The 20,779-nt window shown below is 44.5% G+C and overlaps 1 protein-coding gene across 33 annotated transcripts in view; it reads left to right on the forward strand.

Annotated features, from left to right (window-relative positions):
• Positions 1–20,779, forward strand: part of PPFIBP2 (PPFIA binding protein 2) — a 144,441-nt gene that overhangs the window by 99,499 nt on the left and 24,163 nt on the right. For 17 of the 33 annotated variants that reach the window (XR_010147127.1, XR_010147128.1, XM_054662012.2 and 14 more), the window contains 5 exons: positions 8,955–9,047; positions 13,786–13,900; positions 16,290–16,351; positions 17,465–17,540; positions 18,939–19,042. Coding sequence is in view for 29 of the 33 variants with exons in the window: in XM_054662012.2 (XP_054517987.1) it covers positions 8,955–9,047; positions 13,786–13,900; positions 16,290–16,351; positions 17,465–17,540; positions 18,939–19,042 (450 nt within the window). In the remaining 4 variants the exon portion in view is untranslated. Of the gene's footprint in view, positions 1–5,130; positions 5,314–8,954; positions 9,048–13,785; positions 13,901–16,289; positions 16,352–17,464; positions 17,541–18,938; positions 19,043–20,779 lie in introns of all 33 variants that reach the window. The other 16 variants (XR_010147125.1, XR_010147126.1, XM_054662007.2 and 13 more) reach the window with 1 other exon arrangement.

Here is a 20,779-nt window from a genome sequence, read left to right on the forward strand (position 1 = left end):
TTTGGGGGCAGAATTCCATAAACTGTGAGAAGGCTTAAAGTGGCAGACACTCAACTCAAAGTCACTTAAGAGAAAAAGGGAGGAGAGACACCTATGTCACATAACTTGAAAAGTCTAGTGTTTGAAAGAATACAATATGACTAGATCCAGGTAATCTCACAGTGTCACTAGAAATTAGTCTCACTTGTATCACTTGGTTCTGTTTTAGCCTTATTCTCAAGAAGGTTCTCCCCAGATGGTGACAGAGATAGCCATCAGTAGCTCCGGAATGATATCCTGCCAGCCAGGCAACTTCTGCATTCAAAGAGGTGCTTTCTCAAAGGTTCCAGCAAAAGCCTCAAGATTGCATCTCATTGGGCCAATTTGGGTCATATACCTGGTTCTACACCAGTCACCGCAGGGATCCGTGCATGAGGGGTGGGAGGTGTGAATATGAAAGTCAGCCCGTGTGTGGAAGTATACAGAGTTAGCACCAAGCTAGGATAATGCAGTCCCTTTACAGGGACATCAGAAAGGAAGGAGAGCTGCCACTTCTGGGACAAGAAGTACTAATGCAGTCATTTTACTGTTTGCTTTTTTCTTTCTTTTCTGAAGGACTATTTTTAAATCTGAATTTTTTGTTTTTGTTTTTCATCGGTCTGTTCATACATAAGGCGACGTAGACCCTGAGTGTCTGGCCTCAATCCTACCAGATAACAGCCCTTCCCAGTTGCTAGTACAAATATTAGGTTTCCATGTGGAGGAATTCTGTAGGCTGTTCAAACCTGTGATAATCAGTGAGCAGCCACATGACCTGAAACAAATTCCTCATTCTTGTAATTGCACATAATCTTTGCTGGTATGCCCAGAACTTCTACCTCTATTTGTGAGTGTCTGGAGCAACCAGAGGTTTAAAACCACAGGGTACTGCTTAAGCTGCACTATTGTCATGTGCATGGAGATGTTTATTTTGAGTGAGACATTTTGCTAAGGTCACCAGAGGTTGTAATTGCATGAATAAAGGGAACGCTGCTTCCCATACTATACTGCTGCTGTTTTTTCCAGTGAGTGTATTTAGCCTAAGGGCTCATTATGTGTGGTTTGGAACAGGCAGGATTCTTTTTTTTTTTCCCCCCTCAGGTGTGAGATAGCCAGATCTGAAATAAAGTTTCTCAGCTTAGCTCAGGCTTTATCCTCAAATTCTGTTTTATGTTTTAATGAAAAGAAGAGAATGCTGGTGGCAAGAGCATTGCCACCACAATGTCACTAGAAATTAGTCTCAGTTGTATCACTTGGTTTTAGTTCTAGTTCTAATTTTAGTTCACACTGCTCCTTCTGCTCTGATTCTGATCATAGCCCAAGCCAGCATCTTGCTGCTTGTTTTAAGTTGTGGAAATGATTACCGACAGTCATTCTGTAAGACCTAGGGACTTGCAGGCGCAGGTTCCTTGATGGCCAGCCTTGCTCAAGAGTGAGTAGTGGCCCAGATGAGATGTGGGTGAATACTAGGTTTCCTGTTTACCTTTTCTCATCAGCCTTTTGCAATGGTTCAGGGTCATATGAGGGTACTGAAGATTGGGTGAATTAGACGTATTCCTGAAAAGTAGGACTACAGAAGAGTGATTGAGGTGGAAAGTAAATACCAAAATCAAGAGGATGAAGCATGAAAGAAAGAGATCCAGAGGTAAAGGAAAACCTCTGTGTGGACACAGATCAAAGCATTGCAAAGGCGTGTTGCTCAGATGGGCCTTCCCCAAGAAAGAAATCTGGCTTCTCCATGCTGTGGAGGTGCCAGCAACCTGCAGTTGGACCCCACTGTGGCAACTAGAGGGTTCTGTGAATAGCTATCAGAGCAGCCTGTTAAGAAGGGAGCAGGGACCCCAGATATGCTAGGAAGGGGAGTCAGCCCAACTGATCAGGGGTACACGTGAGCAAGAAGAGAACAGGGAAGAATCTTTAGGATTTCCTGCAGAAAATGGAAACATCTCACAGCACAAGTGATGATGCCATCATTTCTTCTTTCTTGTGGTTAGGACCCTGGGAGAAAGGGATTCTGATTTCTGAACTGAGGCAACAGAATGATGGACTTGGAATACAGAGTGAGATCTGGGAAGATTGTGTTTGCTCAGAGATGAGCTGGCCTAATAGGAGAGTTTTTTTTATTCTTGTTTTTATTTTCTTTATTTACTCATTTGCATCAATATAGGAAATATACTCCCACAATTCAAAAATCAAGTGTTCAAAAGGGTATATAGCAAAAGGTCTCTTTCAACACCTGTCCTCCAGTCAGCAGTCAGGAACCAGTGCCATCAGTTTGTATCCGTCCAGAGTTATATTATGTGTGGACAAGTACATTCATGTGGATACACACAGACACACACACTTTCCCTCATTTTTATACAAATGTACACTATTCTAGACCTTTCTTTTTAAATTTAGCAGTCTTGGAGTTCTTTTTACACCAAGTATGTTTTTTAAAACTTCCTCATTCATATCTATGTCTGCATATTGTTCTACCATCCAACAATAGCCTAATTTATTTAATCAGTCGTCTCTCAGTGGACATTTAGGTGGTTTCCAAGTTTCTGCTATTACAAATAATGCTGTAGTGAATAATCTTGTATATATGTAAAGATATTGATGTGGAATTTATGGGTCAAGGAGTACATGAACTTGAAATTTTGACAGATATTTCCAAATTGCCCTCTCTAGAACATAGAGGTTATATTCCCATGAGCAATGTAATGTATATAAACTGAGCCTGAAAAAAGAAAGAACTAAGTAAAATTGTGTACAAGATTAACAGGTAAGATGGAATTGGAAACAACTGTGATTATGGGAGGTGCCCAGTAGTTTCACATAGAAAAGAACCATAAAGAAGAACTTTAATGGTTGGCAAAGTGTGATTAAAAAACAAAGTGAGCTGAGGTTAAAACACAGGACAGCAATTATAACCTCATAAATGCTACCTAGACATCATGATGTGGAACCCAGAATGGAACAGAGCTACAAAAGGGTCTGCTTTATGGGAGGGAAACAGACCTGTTAGGAGATGGGCCAGCCCTGGAGATAAAGAATAATGAAGCTAGGCCAGGTGTGGTGGCTCACGCCTGTAATCCCAGTACTTTGGGAGGCTGAGGAGACTGGATCACTTGAGGTCAGGAGTTTGAGGTCAGCCTGGCCAACATAGTGAAACCCCATCTCTACTAAAACGTACAAAAATTAGCCAGGCATGGTGGTACACACTTGTAGTCCAGCTACTTGGGAGACTGAGACATGAGAATTGCTTGAACCTGGGAGGTGGAGGTTGCAGTGAGCCGAGATCGTGCCACTGCACTCCAGCCTGGGAGACAGAGTGAGACTCCATCTCAAAAAAAAAAAAAAAAAAAGAATTATAAAGCTAAGTTGAAATGCCAAGCCTGTGGACAGACATACCAGAAAACAATGACAACACGTGGCTCAGGAGAATTAAGGCAGAGTAGCCCAGAAGTTTTGGGTACACCACACACTGAGCAGAGGGATGAAAATAGATGTGTTCCTGATGCAGGTCTCCAAACTGACTGATGCACACAAGGGGCAGTAATGGAGGGAGGGGAGTAGCAACCTATTTGTTAGCTCCTAAATATCTCCCAGCTGAATTCTGAAGCATTTGAATGTTTACTTGTTTGTTTTTCTCACTTGCTTTCACTCTACTCAGAGGGTAGAAGACAAAACTAGGAAAACTGCCTTTCTAGCTCCAACACTGAAGCAAAAGGAGAAACTGGTTTATGAAGTAAAAGTGATAGGTACCTTGAGAGAAAGTGGTCATTGTTATTTGAATGTTCACGAGAGTGAGCATGGAAAAACTAGGCATAAACAGACATGCACTGTAGACTTGGGTAAATCATAACTCTGACAATTTAAAAATAAAATGGATGGAGAACTCTCGAATAGAGGAAGACCCAAGAATATTGAACTACTTAAATATAATTCTGACTGTGCAATCTCACAGATAATACCAATAAAAAGGAAGAGTTTAGAGGTCTCTTGAAAGGAAGTAGTTTTCAGAGGGGCTTCTACAAAAGGCAGAAAGGACATATGCTAAAGACAAAAGTGCACCTGCATGACCAGTGTCAGGAAGGGGACATCCGAAACTAAAGGACAATGCTGAGGACAACACAAAGCCATACACACACATACACACACACACACACACCCACACACAGTTATGTTCTTAATAAGAAAAAGAAAAAACGGACTTGGTTCCATGGATGCCTCTGACAGATACAAAAAATTTAGGACGATAGTCCCCCAAAGTGCTTGCTATAAGTTAACTTTAAGGAATCAGGAAAATCAAATGAGTTGCTAGAAAACTGGAAATGAACCATTTCCTTCTTGATTTTCAAAATGGCAAAAGTTTGATAGATTCAATAAATTTTAGTCTGTTGAGGTTGGGGCCAACTCTATGATGGTTTGCAAGAAGGGAGGAGACAAAGTAGGGATCCGTGTCCTCAAGGAGTGAGTCTCGTCAGATTGGCCTTATCGGTTTGGCCGGGAATGTGTCTTGTGGTAGACCAGGTAAATCCACATTTCAGTGAAGTGTTGCAAAAACGTTGCTTGAGATAATCTTGTAGACAGGATGGAGGAATAGAAGATGAATATACTGAAATAGGCATATTGGTGCCTGAGTTCAGGGTTTGGGTACATATTGTCATGGATAAGTGTGATGTGTGCCATATGTCGCCTTTGCATAGGTGCTGACACGTTGGGTGTTTGGGTAAGGGGAGTCGGTGTGTGTATCATGCATATGTGGAGAGAGGATGTGTTTGTGTGTGTGCCCCAGTGTGCACCCATCTCTGCTATTGTTTCTGCTTGGATGAAGGGTTTCTTCTAGACTCCATGCCTCGGTGTTGACACAACAGTATGGCACAAAGGAGCTGTTGGGGATTTGTTCGAACTGCAAGACAGGCACCTGGATGGGGCAGGCCTGAGGAAAGATGCCATGTCTTTTGGTTCTGTTGAGGAAAGTGGAGGGCCGTCGACAGTGACCACTGAGTGCCACCTGCTCCCTGCCCCATGCACACTTCCTCTGTGCTGTTCTCTTAAGGAGTTCTGCGTCTGAGAGCTGTCTGACCTGGAGTGCTTTTCTCTTCTTTCTTTTCCTTCCTACAGTCGGTTCTGAATGTGATCAGTGAGCTGCAGGAGCAGATGTGTAGGCTGCAGCTGGACATCCACAGGCAGATTCAAGAGCGCCTGTTACTCAGTAGGGACCACCCTGAGGAGGTGGCGGCCAGCGACGGTGTGGCCGAGCCCCAGCCCTGCAGCCAGGACTGTGCCTGTTGGGAGGGGTCACCTGTAGGAACCACACTTAAGTATATCAGAGCATGCGTGTGTGCGGCATTTCACTGGTGGAGGGGCTGGGGTTTCTCCTAACCAGAACAGAGTGCAGTGGCTTGGCATGGATCTGTTGTTACCTCTGGGCAGAGCTTGGACTCACTCAATCCTCTTGGGATGTGAGGTGAGCTCAGTGACCCTCACTGAGCAGGGTCTGAGCAGGTGAGGCCAACCCTCAAACAGGTGGCACTCATCTCCTTTAGGGCTGGGAATGAGGTGCACCAGGTGCTCCGAGTGATGGGGCATTTGTGCCACAGGAAGCCTCATGATTCCCCTTCCCAGGTATGTGACTCAGATACTGATTCCTCCTCCCAGGCTAGGAGATTAAACAAACTTTTGTTTCACATGATTTTTTTTTTTTAAGGAAAAGAAGTATTATGAAAAAGAATCCTTTCAAGTTTATGTTCAAAGAGGTTTACCCCCAGTGAAAAAATAAAATACAAGTTTTCATATGCTGTGAATAATTAAGTCATCATCTGAATTTCCAGGAAAAATCCCCCCCACATAATCACATCAGGGTGATTTTATAACAACAGGGCCATGTGGGGCTCTATCTGACTGGGATTCTGGACTTGGCTCTCCACACGGGGGTAACCTGGTCCTCTATGACTTTGCTGATGGCAGGTGATGGCAGCTTCAGCAGAGACAACCCTATGCCTCGAAGGAGGCCTCCTGTTGAAGAGGACTTGGAAGCCCCCCAAGAAAAGACTGAGGTCACAGCAGCCATGAGTACTACAGAGGATACCCTGGCTCTGTAGGAAGTTACTATGGTCCATACTCAATTAGGGAGCCTGTTGAAAATCTAGACATAGGTGTTGCGGGAAGGGATTTGGTTGGAAAGATTTCCTGCTGCATTAAAGGACAGGGGGGAAATAGGAAAGTCAAGATGTAAATGTAGACTTGGATAGAGAAGCCTTGAGAGGGTGTTGGCGCATGACCTATGTTGAGTAGGTTACTCCAGCAAGACTTTTAAAGGAAGGAAAAACGTGTGTGTACTAATGTTGGTAGTCAATGATGGACAACAAGTAACATAGAAGGAAGAGGATGTTCCAGAGGTCACGGAGCCTGGAGAGGATGATTTCTGTATACCCACAGTGGCAGCCCCTCAGGCAGTAGGAACCTGCACACTTCTGATTCTGATATCAGCTGGCCTGACACCCTCTCCAACAAACTGAGTAACCTGGCTAGGATACAAGGCTGAGCAGAAGAACCCTCAACTTGTGGGCATTGGAGCCTCTCAGGCAGGGCCAATAATGTTCTCAGAGAATGATTCTGGGTCTGCTGCAAGTCAAAGCAGGTATCTGAGGCCTTGACATCCAGTGATGCAGATCATGGATGCAATAACCTTTGCTGAGAAGTTTTCTTTTTCTTTTTTTTTAGCTGGGATTACAGGCACTTGTCACCACACCTGGCTAATTTTTGTATTTTTAGTAGAGATAGGGTTTCACCATGTTAGCCAGGCTGGTTTCGAACTCCTGATCTCAAGTGATCCACCCACCTCGGCTTCCCAAAGTGCTGGGATTACAGGCGTGAGCCACCACGCCAGGCCAGAAGTTTGTTTTTTTTTTTTTGTCTTGTTTTTAACGGGCATCAGCATATGCTCACCTCAGCTAGAAGGCAATCTTAAAAAATGACCCTACAAAATTCAAGGGTAAGCGATGTCAACTTTGTGGTGGATTATCTCAGAAGGCCAAGACCTCCAGGCCAGTTAAATAATGACTTAAGTTTCATGTGTGCATTCATTGACAAATAGTATACACCTACTATGTGCCAGGCACTGTAGGATAATCAGAGGTTAGCAAATACCTCATGGAGTTTACAGTTTAGTAGGAGAGCTAGCTATTAGCTGTCATACAAATAAATATTTAATTGCAAATTACGTAGGAGGTACACAGAGTACAACAAGAGAATATAGCAGAGGGGCCTGATATAGTAGGGAGGTCAGGATAGCTTTACTCAGGGAGACCTGAAGGATGGGCAGGAGTTAACCTGGCAGAAAATTCCAGACAGAGGGAATGTTATCTGCGAAGACCTAAGTTGGAGAGAGGAACTGAAAATTATCCATGTGGCTAGAGCATAACTAGGGAGAAAGAGTGATCCAAGAGGCAGGCAGGGAGCTGTCAGGTCACGGGTTGAAGTTTATGAGCTTTGAGAAGCATGGGAGTGCCATGATCTGATGTATGGTTTGATCATATCACTCCCCCAGATGCCATGGGGTCAGTTGCTTTGAGAGGAGCAAGACAACAGAGGAGCAACCAATGAATTGACTGTCCAGGCTGTCAGTGCTAATTGCTAGACCAGAGTGGTGGTGCCTGAGTGGGAAAGAAATGAGACATTCAAGTTGTTTTCCTGGAAGTAGAATTAATAAAGCTTGGGGACGAATTGCATACATAGGGGAGGAAGGAGAGGGAGATGCAGAGGAGAGATCCTATGTTTCTGGATAGGCTGTTAGATAGAGGGATATGGCATTTAGTGAGGTGAGAGTAACTAGGAGGGGAGTTGAGCATTCCACTTGGCACCTGACAGTCCGGAGGTGCCTATGCAGCATCCATGTGATGTTAAGTAGGAAGTTTGTTGTGTGAGACTGCAGTTCAGAAAGCCTATGGAAATAATTATCTTTATGCCAATTCTTCTGATGGGAGCTAGTCAGCAGGACCAATTGTCTGTTAAGGAAATCTTGGTTCAAGATAACAGTGCTTAGTGGAGTCATCTTTATAGAAGGAGTAGTTTCACAAACAAGGGTCCTAGAGTCAGAATATATGGGCTTGAATTCCAGCTCCACCACTTACTAGCTAAATGAGTAAGAGAAAATTGTTTGTGTCACTTCCCCACTCAGCAACCTTCAGTGACTCCCTACTGCCCAAAGAATGGCATCGGAACTCATCATATGTATTCTCATCCTCAAGCCTTTACCTTAGGGCCTCACCTTAACTTCCCAGCCTCATCTTCCACTGTGTGCCTCCACCCTCAGCTCCAGCCCCATGAGTTATCTCCCTTTCTGTCTCCTATCTTTACTCCTCCCTGGATGCCTTCTCTCTCCCTTCTTTCTTCAAATCAATCTCTTCCTCTGAACTGGAACACCCATTTTGGCATCTATATTTGGCCCTTAACATTTGTTCCCTTAGAGTTCCTCTATGAGGCCTTTCAGGATCACGGGCCCCCTCTTCTATCTTCCTTCACTCCCAGCACAGAGAGATGCTCCCAATTAGCCTGCTTTCTACTACTTTGCATCACAGGGAAGAAGCTGCCTCATTTCAGCATCTCTATTCTTCCCACTCCGAAGCCTCGCCTGCCTGCCTGTACTCATGTGTGTGATGTTGGCATACCCCACAGAGGACATAGATGTCAGAGAAAGGGGCAGGCAGAACAGGTTCTAAAACTAAAAGGAAAGTTTTCACTTTCTTATGTCTGGAACTCCCTGGCCTTTGTTTTTTAACGGCCATACAGCTTTCCTGAAACAAGGGACATGTTTAAAGATTAAAGCTGTTATGTGGAGCTTGATGTGGTTGCTGCACCCCCTATGCATGAGCTTAACCAGGTTGGTAAATCGAGAGCACATCTTTTAACCATCAGAACTTTGTCTTTCTCCCTCATCCCTCTAGGAGTTACTGCAAGAGCTCAGGCACCTCAAAATCAAAGTGGAAGAGTTGGAAAATGAAAGGAATCAGTATGAATGGAAGCTAAAGGCCACTAAGGTAAACGGCACTCCTGATGCTTATGGAGAGAGTATGAGGGCCTTGTGGGGAGGGTCTGCATTCCAACTTGGGGGTTTCCAGTAGCCTAAGTTTGAAAATGCAAATCAACCCTCCAGTGTGGACACACAGCAGTGCCCAGATGGTGCAGCAGACAGACTTGATCCAGGAAAGATCCTCATGGAGAATGCCCGTGAGATTATGAATTGGTCAATTGTAGTAACCCAGTCTGCTTCCTCTCCCTGCACCCCATAGCACCTGGCTGAAGCTGGGCCAAGAAGGGGCTAGGAGTGGGGAGAGCAGGTGAGTGGCAGGCAGTGAATCATGAGTCCTAAAGCAGATCTTGGATGCATCATTTAAAATTCAGTAGTCCCTTCTAGAATCAGTTTTTCAAAAAAATAGGCATGCTTTATATTTGGCACAAAATATATTCCTAAAAATGACATAAACTTCGAATTATTTCTTCAATCAAATCATGTTTCTCTTAAACTAGGGAGCCTGCAATTTAAAGGACACCAATAATAAATTCTATTGTGAAATAAATTTCTTCCGTGTCCCCTTTGTTTCTTCCTTCTTTTCCTATACTAAAGTGCAGAGATCAAAACTAGTGGGTTACATTCAGCCCATGAATTTTTTTGGCCTGCACATTGGATTTTAAAACGTTAAATTGTTATTTAAATTTCAGGAAGTTTACATTAGGCTACAGTTAGGTTTCCTTTGGGAGTATGGGGAGGTGGGAGGCTCACACCTGCCTTCCTCTACTGTGTCTGCAGTGCCACCCAAGGGCATTACTGGATGTTTTTATTAGAGTTTTCTTAACTTCTAGTTTGTATTTTTATTTTTTGTGCAAGTTAGTTGCTAATTATTATAAAAACAATAACACACACTATAGAGAATTTTCAAACCATAAAAAATTAAAGGAATAAAAAGCACTCATACCACCCAGGCACTACCATTGCTAATATTTCCTTCCGTGTATTATTCTCTTCTGTTTTAGGTCTGTGTTAGGCCATTCTTGCATTGCTACAAGTAAATAGCTTAGACTGGGTAATTTATAAAGAAGAGGTTTAATTGGCTCAGGGTACTGCAGGTTTTACAGGAAGCATGGTGGTCACATCTGCTCAGCTTCTAGTGAAGCCTCAGGGAGTTTTCAATCATGGCAGAAGGAAAAAGCAGGAGCAAGTGAGAGAAAGGAGAGGAGGTGCCACAAACTTTTAAACCACCAGATCTCGTGAGAACTCACTCACAGTTGCGAGGACAGCACCAAGAGGGTGGTGCCACCATTCATGAGAAATCTATCCCCATGATCCATTCACCTCCTACCAGGGCCCACCTCCAATATTGGGGATTACAATTCAACATGAGATTTGGCAGGAACAAATATTCAAACATCAGGGTCTCTCTATCTCAGTGTCTCTGTCTCTTAATTTTTATTGTTGATAATTTACATGCAATTTTATAACACGCTGTTATTTAAAATTTTATGACTTCTCATGATATCAAAAGAAAGCACTGAACATATATAAATATTTATGTAATCTAGTGTATAAATATAAAATCATTTGATTAACCATTTTACAGATAATGAAATGGATGTACAGAGAGATTAACTTTCCCAAGATTTTACAGCTATTTGGTACCAAGCCTGGGCAGTCAGACCCATCTGTGTCCTGGCTTGTGTGTATCTGAGTGTAGTTTTGTATGTGTATGCTTCACAGGCACCAGCTCTAGGGGCACTGGTTTTGTCCAGTAGCTCAGAACCTTCCATCACAACACCCCACTCAAACAAGCCCTGTCTTGGGGAAACCTTTGAAGTTGTACATACCGCCCTCTGTCATAAAACCAAATAACACTTTTCTTTTTAACACCCCAGCTCTTTGCCTTGGCATGTAGACCTTTGAGATGCTAAGGGTTATTTAATAACTACCAGGTGTGGAGCACTTCCTATGTGCCAGAATGTACCAAGCTATTTGCACACATTTTATCATCCATAAAATCACCCAGTGACGTATATTTTTTTTATTCTCACTTGACTGGGAAGGAAACAGAGGCTCAGCGTGGCCAAGCTGAGGTTCACATCTGGGTCTCTGTCATTCCCGTGCCTTCATGTTGTTTCCAACATCATCCTGATTCCCTGCAGAGAAAACCAGCACTGTTTTTGGAAGTTTTTCACTTTTCTGCTTCAGGCCTCTCAGTCTCTGAAGGGGATTCATCTCCCAGTGCAATGGCAGTAGGGCATGGTCCCTGGGTTTAATGAGGCACAGCACTTGCAGGGACCCAGAGCATCCGTCTCTGCCCAACTGCCTGTCTGCATAGCTATCTCAGACCTTGTGCCACACAGCCCTAGCCATGGTGACTGTGGCCATAGGAACAGTGGCAGTAGCATACACAGTCAAGTAGAAGGTCTCTGGACTGTTCTTGGCCTTCCCAACTGCGGAGACAGAGATCGCTCAAAGGATAACAGAGCACCTATAGTTTCTGGCCTGTTTCTGTGGAAATTGGCACAAGGCAGGTTGGGCCCAGTCACTTGGTCTGTAGGGTCCATGCTATATACCTACAGGACCTCCCATAGAGGCAGGGCTCAGGAAGGAGAGCCCTCATAGTGCCACGTGCTAGATTCTGTCTTGATCAGTCCACATTGCTGAATTCCCAACTGTGGGGCCAGCAGACAAGCATCAGGTATCCAGATTTCTAACAGAGACCAGTGCCCATCCTGTCCACAAAGAAAGGGAGAAATGGGCATGGAGAGGTGCAAGAAAAGTTAAAGGAATATCTTTCAAGAATCATCTGACCTTTGTAGAAATGGAGGTTGAGAGTCCCAAAGCTAATATCTTCAGAAGCCATTGTCACCATGAGTCATAAGCCCATGGGCATCTTTGCCCTGAGTGAGCTCTGATAAACTGCTCCATAGCTGCATGTCTCAGAAAGTGGGTTACACAGCAGGACCCAGCTCTTGGCCTCTGTGAGTGGAGCCCAGAGTGGAGGGACAGTGCTTCATTATGAACTTTGGAATAAGGAAACCCTACCCCTTGTCATCTCTTTATATGGTCATCCCTGTCCCATTTGGGGGATGTTAGGGAAGGTTATTCAGAAACCCTTGCGGTGGGCTCAGGGAGCCCAAGCCTGGTAAGAGTGGCCTTCATCTGTCCTGTTAACTCAGAAGCAGACACACGGTGGTGGGTGGAGCCCTGACATTGGAGCAGGCAGGCCAGGGTTTGCATCCTGGCCTGGTCACCAAGTAGCTCTGTGACTGACACACAATCTTGTACTACTCCCGTTTTCTCCCTGATGACTTACAGAGATATTGTTTCCTCGGGTGGTTGCTTGTGAGGATTTGATGTAAGAAAGCAGTGAGCACGGAGGCTGATCAGGGTGGGTGCTCAGTCCATGTGCTGAAACTGAACACAAGGCCTGTCCAGCAACAGAGTTGCCAACAGGGCCAGTACTCATTTAATTACTTGGGGTTGTTCAGATATTAACTTGGGCCTTTGTGGAATTGAACAGCCCATACTATAACCTTGAGGACCAAAGTGGGACATGATTGGGCCAACACATGGGGAAGGGGTGGCCAGAGGAGAAGCCTTTGCTGTCTTTTATTGACCGGCTCCACAGTCGATGCTCATCCCTTTTCTTACCTGGTTTGATGCTGAGAGAATTGAACTGATTATCCACAAAGAAAAGAATAGGATGAGAGGAGCAAATAGCAGTAGCATTTATTGAGCACTTAGTATATACTAAATATTGGACTAGGTTGTTCATAACCATTATCTTAAACCTAATTGCAGTCCCATGAAGTAGGTGTAGTTTTTCCCATTTTATAGATGAGCTGAGACTCAGAAAGGTTAACTTACTTGCCCAAGGTCACCCAACTAGGAAATGAGAGAATCAAGGTTTGTTTGACTCCAAAATCCAGGTACCTCTTCGGACAGGACCTATACAATTCTGATCTCCTGATGAGTATGGGAAAGCATGAACAACCACACCTAGTGTTGTGTGTGGATTTAACCTGCACTACTTAATGGCGACATGGGAACCATCTAGTGCAGCTGCCTGTTTGTGTGCAAATATGAATGTATGTGTGTACTTACGAGCTGTGTATACAATGTTTTTTTTTGCAAAAGTATGTAAATGAAGCGCTCCTGAATGCTTGTACATCTGTATATGAGTGAGCGTGCACACATGCCTGGAGGTTGGGCAGAGGCAGTGACTGTACCCAAAGGGTAGGAGCGTGTGGAGGGAGGGAGCCCTTGGCTTACCTTTTCTTCAGCAGTGGTGATTTGGCTTCCGCTGCATTTTCTCTGTGGGTTGGAAAGATGAAAACTGCATGCACTCGTTACAGTGGTGTCTCTAAATGTTACTGTATGAGTATCTTGGGAGAAGAAAGACCATGTCCAGAATATCCTCCTCTGCACCAAGGACAGCCCTCCCATTGCACACAATCCCAGCTCCTCATCACAATCCTAATCCTCACAGGGCAGGGGAGAGAAACTGGTCAGGTAGGAAGATGCAGGGGAAGAAGCACATTGATGGCCAGAGCCGTGGGGAGGGCCAGGATGGCCTAGAAGAGTGAGTTCACTCAGCAGAGTTCCACCTGTCACAGTGAGCCCCTGCTACTGCTCACCTCTTCTCCTAACTCCTGATGCACCCTGGTGCCTGATGGGGTCTGGACTCTGACGGGAGGCACTTCATCATGATTTGGCAGTCCTTCTGACCTGGTAGGGATCCTCTGTTGCTCTTCCAGGCTGAAGTCGCCCAGCTGCAAGAACAGGTGGCCCTGAAAGATGCAGAAATTGAGCGTCTGCACAGCCAGCTCTCCCGGACAGCAGCTCTCCACAGTGAGAGTCACACAGAGAGAGGTGACTAGCTTGACTCTGACAAAATGCAGTTGTCTGGGTCCCTGGGTCTACTCTTATAAGTGAGCATGTGTTTCTATAAATGAGTGTGCATATGCTTGTGTGTGTAGCCATGCTAATGGACATGCATGTATGTGTGCAAGCATGGCCAAGTGAATGGATGCACCAGTTTGTGTGTTTGTGTGTGTCCCTATAATGCGGCGCTATTGTGGAATCATTCCCATGGAACCCTCCCCTAACTAGAAGGTTTTTCTCAGATGCACAGAAGTTCTGTGCAGCCACCTCTGGAGCTTTTACTGAAAATGTAGGAAATACCTAACTCTTTCATTTGATTGAAAGGCCTTACTTTTGTGTCATCACCAAAGGGGAGGCTTTAGAAATTTACTCAGTCATTTCATGGATACCTGCCTGATGCTTGTATAAGGCCCTGAGACTACAGAAACAAGTCAGTTCTTTTTCATTCTTGAGATTTCAAATCTTACTTCTCAGAAAGACCTTTCTTGGCCACCCTAACTCAAATAGGTGCTCCCAGTCCTATTATTCTCTAATTCATCATCCTTCCTTTTTCCCGCCTAGCACTTATTATAACTTACCAGTGTTGTGTGTTATCCCCACTCAGGGGTAAGGACTATATTTTTCTTGTTTAAGAGCATATCTACAAAGCCCAGCACAATATTTGGCCCATTGTAGGATCCTAAGAAATACTTCTTGAATAAGTGAAAGGATGGTGAATGGTCCCTGAGGAGTTCAAGTCTTGCTGATCAAAAATAGAGGATAAATCCTCAACTCCTGTAATGAACACATAAATCTTTATGGCTGTTTGCCATGTATACAAAGTGATCATACACCTTTCAACTTCTCCACTGACTACCAGGCTGCAGAGCAATGCTGAAGATCATATAGTCCTACGGATTGGTGCCACTACCTAGTCACATCCTGGCCTCAGCACTGCAAGCTTAGCTTGGATCCCCAGCTGGGGTGTGGAAGCCATGCAACAATGGCTTAGGCTGGAGAAGGAAATTAGTGATCAATGTGCTCGTCCCTCTCCTAGCTTTTCTCAGTGTCCGCCCAAGCCATTGGGTGTGTTGCCTACCTGCCAAGGCCTGCTTGTAGAGGCTGGGTTCTACTAAGACACCCTGGACTATCTCTGATGCTAAGCCTGGACAGAGAGTGCCCCATGCCACAACTTCTAGGCCAGGCAGCCTTCCCAGTCTACCCCTCCTCTCCCCACAGTCTAAGCCTCCCAGGCCCTACCCCACTCCATTACTGGGTACTTTCTAGAGCTGGTCCTTGGGTCATTTGCTGCCGAAGGTAGGTTCTGACCAGTGGATCAGGGTTGGCAGTCTTCATCTAGAGCTTACTGCCCTCCCCAGCAAAGTGAGCTGCAGAGCTGATGTTAGCTACCTAGAGCCTAAATAATGAGCAAGCAGTTCTCCACTTTATTCTGAAAATGAATCTCCACAACTATTTACACAAAGTCCATAGATCTACTGTTGCTATTCTTGTTAGATATAACAAGCATCCCAAAAGAAAATGGGAGGCCTATATATTTGTTCCCTTGTACTTTTTTTTTTATATAGACATCCCTATTCCCATTTAGGAAGAGGCATAGATCCTTCTTTGAACAATCTAGCTATGTGCCAATTCCTAGAGTATCTGGCAAATGACCTCCAGCTTCCTTAGGCTCTTCAAAACAGTTAAGGAATCAACAGAGTCCCTCTTGGGTCCAAACTGAGAGAAGGCCTTGGATTTTCCACCACAGACCAACAGAGATTTCTCAGCCCATAGGGAAATTCTGGTTTATGATGAAATAAGATTGTTTATCCTCAACCCAGCATTTGCATATATGTATATATCCCAATACGTCTAAACATTTGTTAGTCAATTTTGACTATATCATTTTAAATTAAGCCAAGTACCAACTCTTTTACATAATTTTTATTTCCCAGTCTTCACTCAACTGTAGATTTTTTTTAATGTTAAATTCTCCTCTTCCTACAATTTGTCAGACTGTATGATTTTCTTCAAAGCCAGTCAGAAGCCCAGGTGCATGCCTACTCAAGTTGTAAAGGATAAAAATGTCTATATTCTTAGGAGATGTTGGTTTTGAAAGATTTTTGGCTTCCTCTGTCATCTCGAGTACATGGGCATTTTGATTTTGCCCATAAATGTCTATAAAGAGAAGACAGAATACTAGCTTCCTTCATTTAGTAGTCTAGCAAATATTTAAGGAGGCCGATTCTGTGGCAGACACCATCCTGGCCTCTTTAAAGAACTAAAGGAGCCATGTTCGCATGGAAAGTCTTCATTTGAACTTGGGGGACATCATAGCAAGTGCGGATAGCTGTCTGTATTTATATAAATAATTATTTCTATACCTGAATTCTTTTAGACCAAGAAATTCAACGTCTGAAAATGGGGATGGAAACTTTGCTGCTTGCCAATGAAGATAAGGTAAGATGGTCATTGTGTAGCCCTGTCTTTTCCATGCTTACATCCCTGGCTGTGTTTGGTCCCTGCTGGTCTCTGATATTCTGGACAGGACCATGCTTATCATGCCATTGACATAGGGATATGTCAGGAGAATGACTTATGCCTTCTAGAGACTTGGCCTCAGCCACCTGTTTTTGGCTTTGATAACTGGAAAGTTTGTCTAAATGGAATCTCCTAAAGGCAGATTATAGCCCTGCCTGTTCCTGCTGGTGTGGGGGAAAAAAAAATACTGCTGTGATCACTGCCAATATCATAGCTCCTGCTGGAACTCCTAGCAAAACAGCCCACCAGTCTCCCATGTGCATGATCTGACAATAGAACCATCATAGAGACACTTGGCAGTATGCAGTGCCTCAGTTTACCCTGCCATCTTATATCCTTCGCATCTAATTTCGGCACAGTCATAAATAGCCACCTCTATAAATAAAGAGTGCCTGGCTGGTATAAACATCATCTCTGAGGATCACAACCCTGCATTTTACAGATGAGGAAACAGACTCAGAGTGCTTAAGTAATTTGGCCCAAGGTCAGGTAACTAGTAAATAGCACAGCCAGCTTTCACACCCAAGTTTGTCTATGACCTGTGTGGTCTCCCAAGTTCCTTTCAAGGCCTTTGCCTTGAAAGAAACGATCTTCTCTGGGAATTTCCTCTGTAGTATGAGGTATCTCAGACTCCTAGGGAACAAATGAGTATATTGAGATAAATATGACAGCTTTATTTTAGTCTTTTCTTGTGTCGCTCCAGAGGGCAACACTAGGACCAGAAGGCAGATTTCAATGACCACTTCAGGAAGGTAGGGAGACAGTGAGTTTCGTGCTTCTGAAAATGTTTAAGCCCTGTGAAGGGTGTCTCAGATGACTCACAGTCTTCAGGTAGAGCGTGAATGCCTGCAGATGCCTTTGAGGCAGACCACTGAAATCCCAGCTCTGTGGAATGGGGCCTGGACACTCTTTTCCTTTGGTTCCATGTGGGATTTCTTCTCCTTGTGCCCAGAACATAGCGTGGGTTCCAAAATGAAATCATCTGAGATGCCAGCATGGCATTAATCTAAATCTCTACTCGCACTATGGCAGGACCGTCGGATAGAGGAGCTTACGGGGCTGTTAAACCAGTACCGGAAGGTAAAGGAGATTGTGATGGTCACTCAAGGTAAGAGCAAGGGCGATCCTACCATTGTCTCTGAAAGATATTCCATCAGCTGTGTTAAATCCAGGGGCAGTTCTGCTAGCAGCTGTTTCACCTCTGTTTCAGAGAAGACTCCCTACTGGAGAACAGAGCTGTTTAGACTTTTCTGCATGATGAGAACTTAGCAGTTGTTGATTTTCAGAAATACTACCCAATGGAAGTCAGCTTAGGGCCTTCAGGGACTATCCAGATCACCAAGAATATAAAGCCTGTGAATTCCCCACCCTTGGAGGGTCTCTTATGCATCTTCCCAGGACACACCTTAGAGGCAGCAAGTGCAGTTAAACCTGGATCAAAAATCAACTCAGTGCCATCATTGGAGATTAGAGCTCATCTACCTCCTAGAAAATCTAAAGTTCTGCAGCAGACTCAGAGGGCCCTCTGGGAGCCTTCCTCGAGTTGCTGGGCCTGAGTTGCTGTAGGAAGTCACAGGACAGAGAGAGCTGCTGTGTTTTATATTTGCTGCCCAGACTGAATGCAACATGCAAGCAGCATCAGGGTTCTTATGGGCATAGTGGTGCATGTGCCAGGCTGCCTTCATTGTTCATGCCATTGACCTGGGCTCCCATCATAGATCCTGAGGAAGCAGCTGTTTCACAGCACAGGGCTGCTTTGAAGGATATTCAGGAACCTCTGATTCTGGCTGAGCTTCTGCTGCTTCTTGGGAAGAAGCCAAGCCTCTGCCAGCATGTGGCTGACTGGTCACTGGCCAGGGCCTCTGCCAGCCGTCACACACAGCCCTCTTTTTTTTCTTTTTTTTCTTTTTTGAGATGGAGTGTTACTCTGTCACCCAGGTTGGAGTGCAGTGGCACAATCTCAGCTCACTGTAACCTCTGCCTCCCAAGTTTAAGCAATTCTTGTGCCTCAGCCTCCTGAGTAGCCGGGATTACAGGCACCGGCCACTATACCTGGCTAATTTTTGTATTTTTAGTGGAGATGGGGTTTCAACATGTTGACCAGGCTAGACTCGAACTCCTGACCTTAAGTGATCCGCCTGCCTCAGCCTCCCAAAGTGCTGAGATTACAGGCGTGAGCCAAAGCACCTGGCCTCACAGCCCTCTTTTTAAGATCATGGGTCAAGTCACTCTCAGGGCCTTGATTGCCTAGAGCTAAGGAGTGAGAGGTTTGGAGGCAGGGGTACATTACCTCTGTTCTGCAGATAAACTTTGACCTTGAAATGATCCTGATGCCAGCCCTTGCTCAGATGCCCTGAAGAATCTTCAGAATCACACTCTTACTGTCCCTTTATATATTTCTTAGTCCTTCTTAATGAAGGAGAAACAATGTTAGAATTTTGTGGTACGATTATAGGTTTCTGAACATGAATTCAACAATTCAGTCTTACTACATTAATGCTTGCAGGGCCTTCGGAGAGAACTCTCTCAATCAATGAAGAAGAACCGGAGGGAGGTTTCAGAAAGTGGAACACTACAAATAAGGACCCTGAAGAATTATTTAAACAAGAGGTACCGTGTTTCCATCCATGATGGAGGCTTTCAGCAGGTCCTCCGAGCTTGCCCTGAGCTTGAGGGAGGATCTAGTCAGACACGTGTCAGGTACACATCTTGGCAGGTGAATACTTAAATTAATAAAGTGCCCCTCAGGCTGTGATGGGGATGGGGGAGCAAGAGGCTGAGGCTCTGGCCTGTGCTCTGGTTGGAGGCAGCATGGTGGATACTGGAACTTTCAAGGATAGGAGTTCTCCTTTTTAATCAGGCTCCTAGTTTATTTTTATCTTTTTTTTCTCTGGAATGTAAGCATAGACCAAAGGTGGTGTTTGATTTATCTACCACCCTTTCTCCAAGGTCTGCAGTAATGCCCGATACCCAGTAGAATTCAACAAATATTTGTTGAATGAACGAACATGTCTTGCTCATTTAGAGGAATTAACTGCAACCTCTGAAATGCTGCATTCCTGCTTGACAGATACGCCCTTCAGCCCCTATAGCCAGGACACAGATTTTTCTTCTCATCTATTTCGTTTGTTTAAAATCTGGTCCTATTGTATGAATCTCTCTAGACTTAAGCTAGATACAAATAAACAAATAAACAAGACCTCAGGTGAAGGAAGGTCTTCAGCCTAGGGTCCAAAAGATTCCTGAAAACTTCAGACTATCAAATTGAAAAGAATCTTAGTGCTTCAGTTCAACCTTTTTAATTAAGGAGCAAAAGCATCATCCAGTGAGCCAGTTATTGACTCAGAACAAGCACCCCAGATTGCTGGCAATTATAGAATAGCGGTCTCCAAGTCTTACCAAGTCTTACTGGATACCTCCACGTGGTCACTGTGATGAACATTGTATCTGGCAGAATATGGACTTGAACCCAGGTCTGACCACAATGCCCAGGTATTTAAAACTATACTATATTGCCAGGGTTGTTGTTATAGTAGACCAAGAGGATGCTAGGATCTAGAGAAAAGAGGCAGTACTGGAGACATGGGACTGTGTTCTTTCATAACCTCCATTAGCTCAGGGTGGCTCCGCCTGTGATGCTAGGTGCACTGCTGAAGGCACAGTGTTGTGGTAGGTACAATACTGAAGACACGGGACTGTATTATTTCATACCATCATTAGCTCATGGTCTTTTCCCCTGTAATGTTCTTTCCTTTCTTGCCTTAACCAGTTCTCATTTCTCAAAATTCAGCTCAGCTTTTCTCCTCTCTAAAGCTTTCTCAGCCTTCCCTCTAGTGAGAGGGAGCCCCTCTCTCCCACTATTCCCATATTGTGTTACAGGTGTTGGAGCCATAAGAGCATTGCACATTATTCTGTTATCCTAGTGTACTTGTCTGTCTCCCAGATGTGGGGAGTGCTTGCTCCAGACCTGGCACAGGGCCTGGCAGGGAGTAGATGTTGCTGATGTTTGTCGGGTGACCATATCAAATGGGATTTTCTCATTGAAAGCAACAAAATTTGGCTCTGGCTAACCTAAGCCAAAAAGAATGTTTTTAAAAGAGTGTGCAGTGGCTCGCTGAATGAAAGGAAAAGCTGAAGAACCAAGATCAGAAAGGGAAGGAGCAGAAAAAGCCCAAGAACCCAGGTCTCAGGACTGTACTACTGGGATATGAACATGATCTAAGCTCTAGGGTCCAGGAAGGAGAGGCAAGCTGGCCCAGATAGACTGATAGGCCTACCACACCCCCTTGCATCTTGAAAGAGCAAGGCATCTATAATGATGTATCCACCATGGCTGCACCCAGGGAG

Source organism: Pan troglodytes, chromosome 9, assembly GCF_028858775.2.
Source record: "Pan troglodytes isolate AG18354 chromosome 9, NHGRI_mPanTro3-v2.0_pri, whole genome shotgun sequence".
Classification (NCBI taxonomy): Eukaryota; Metazoa; Chordata; class Mammalia; order Primates; family Hominidae; genus Pan; species Pan troglodytes.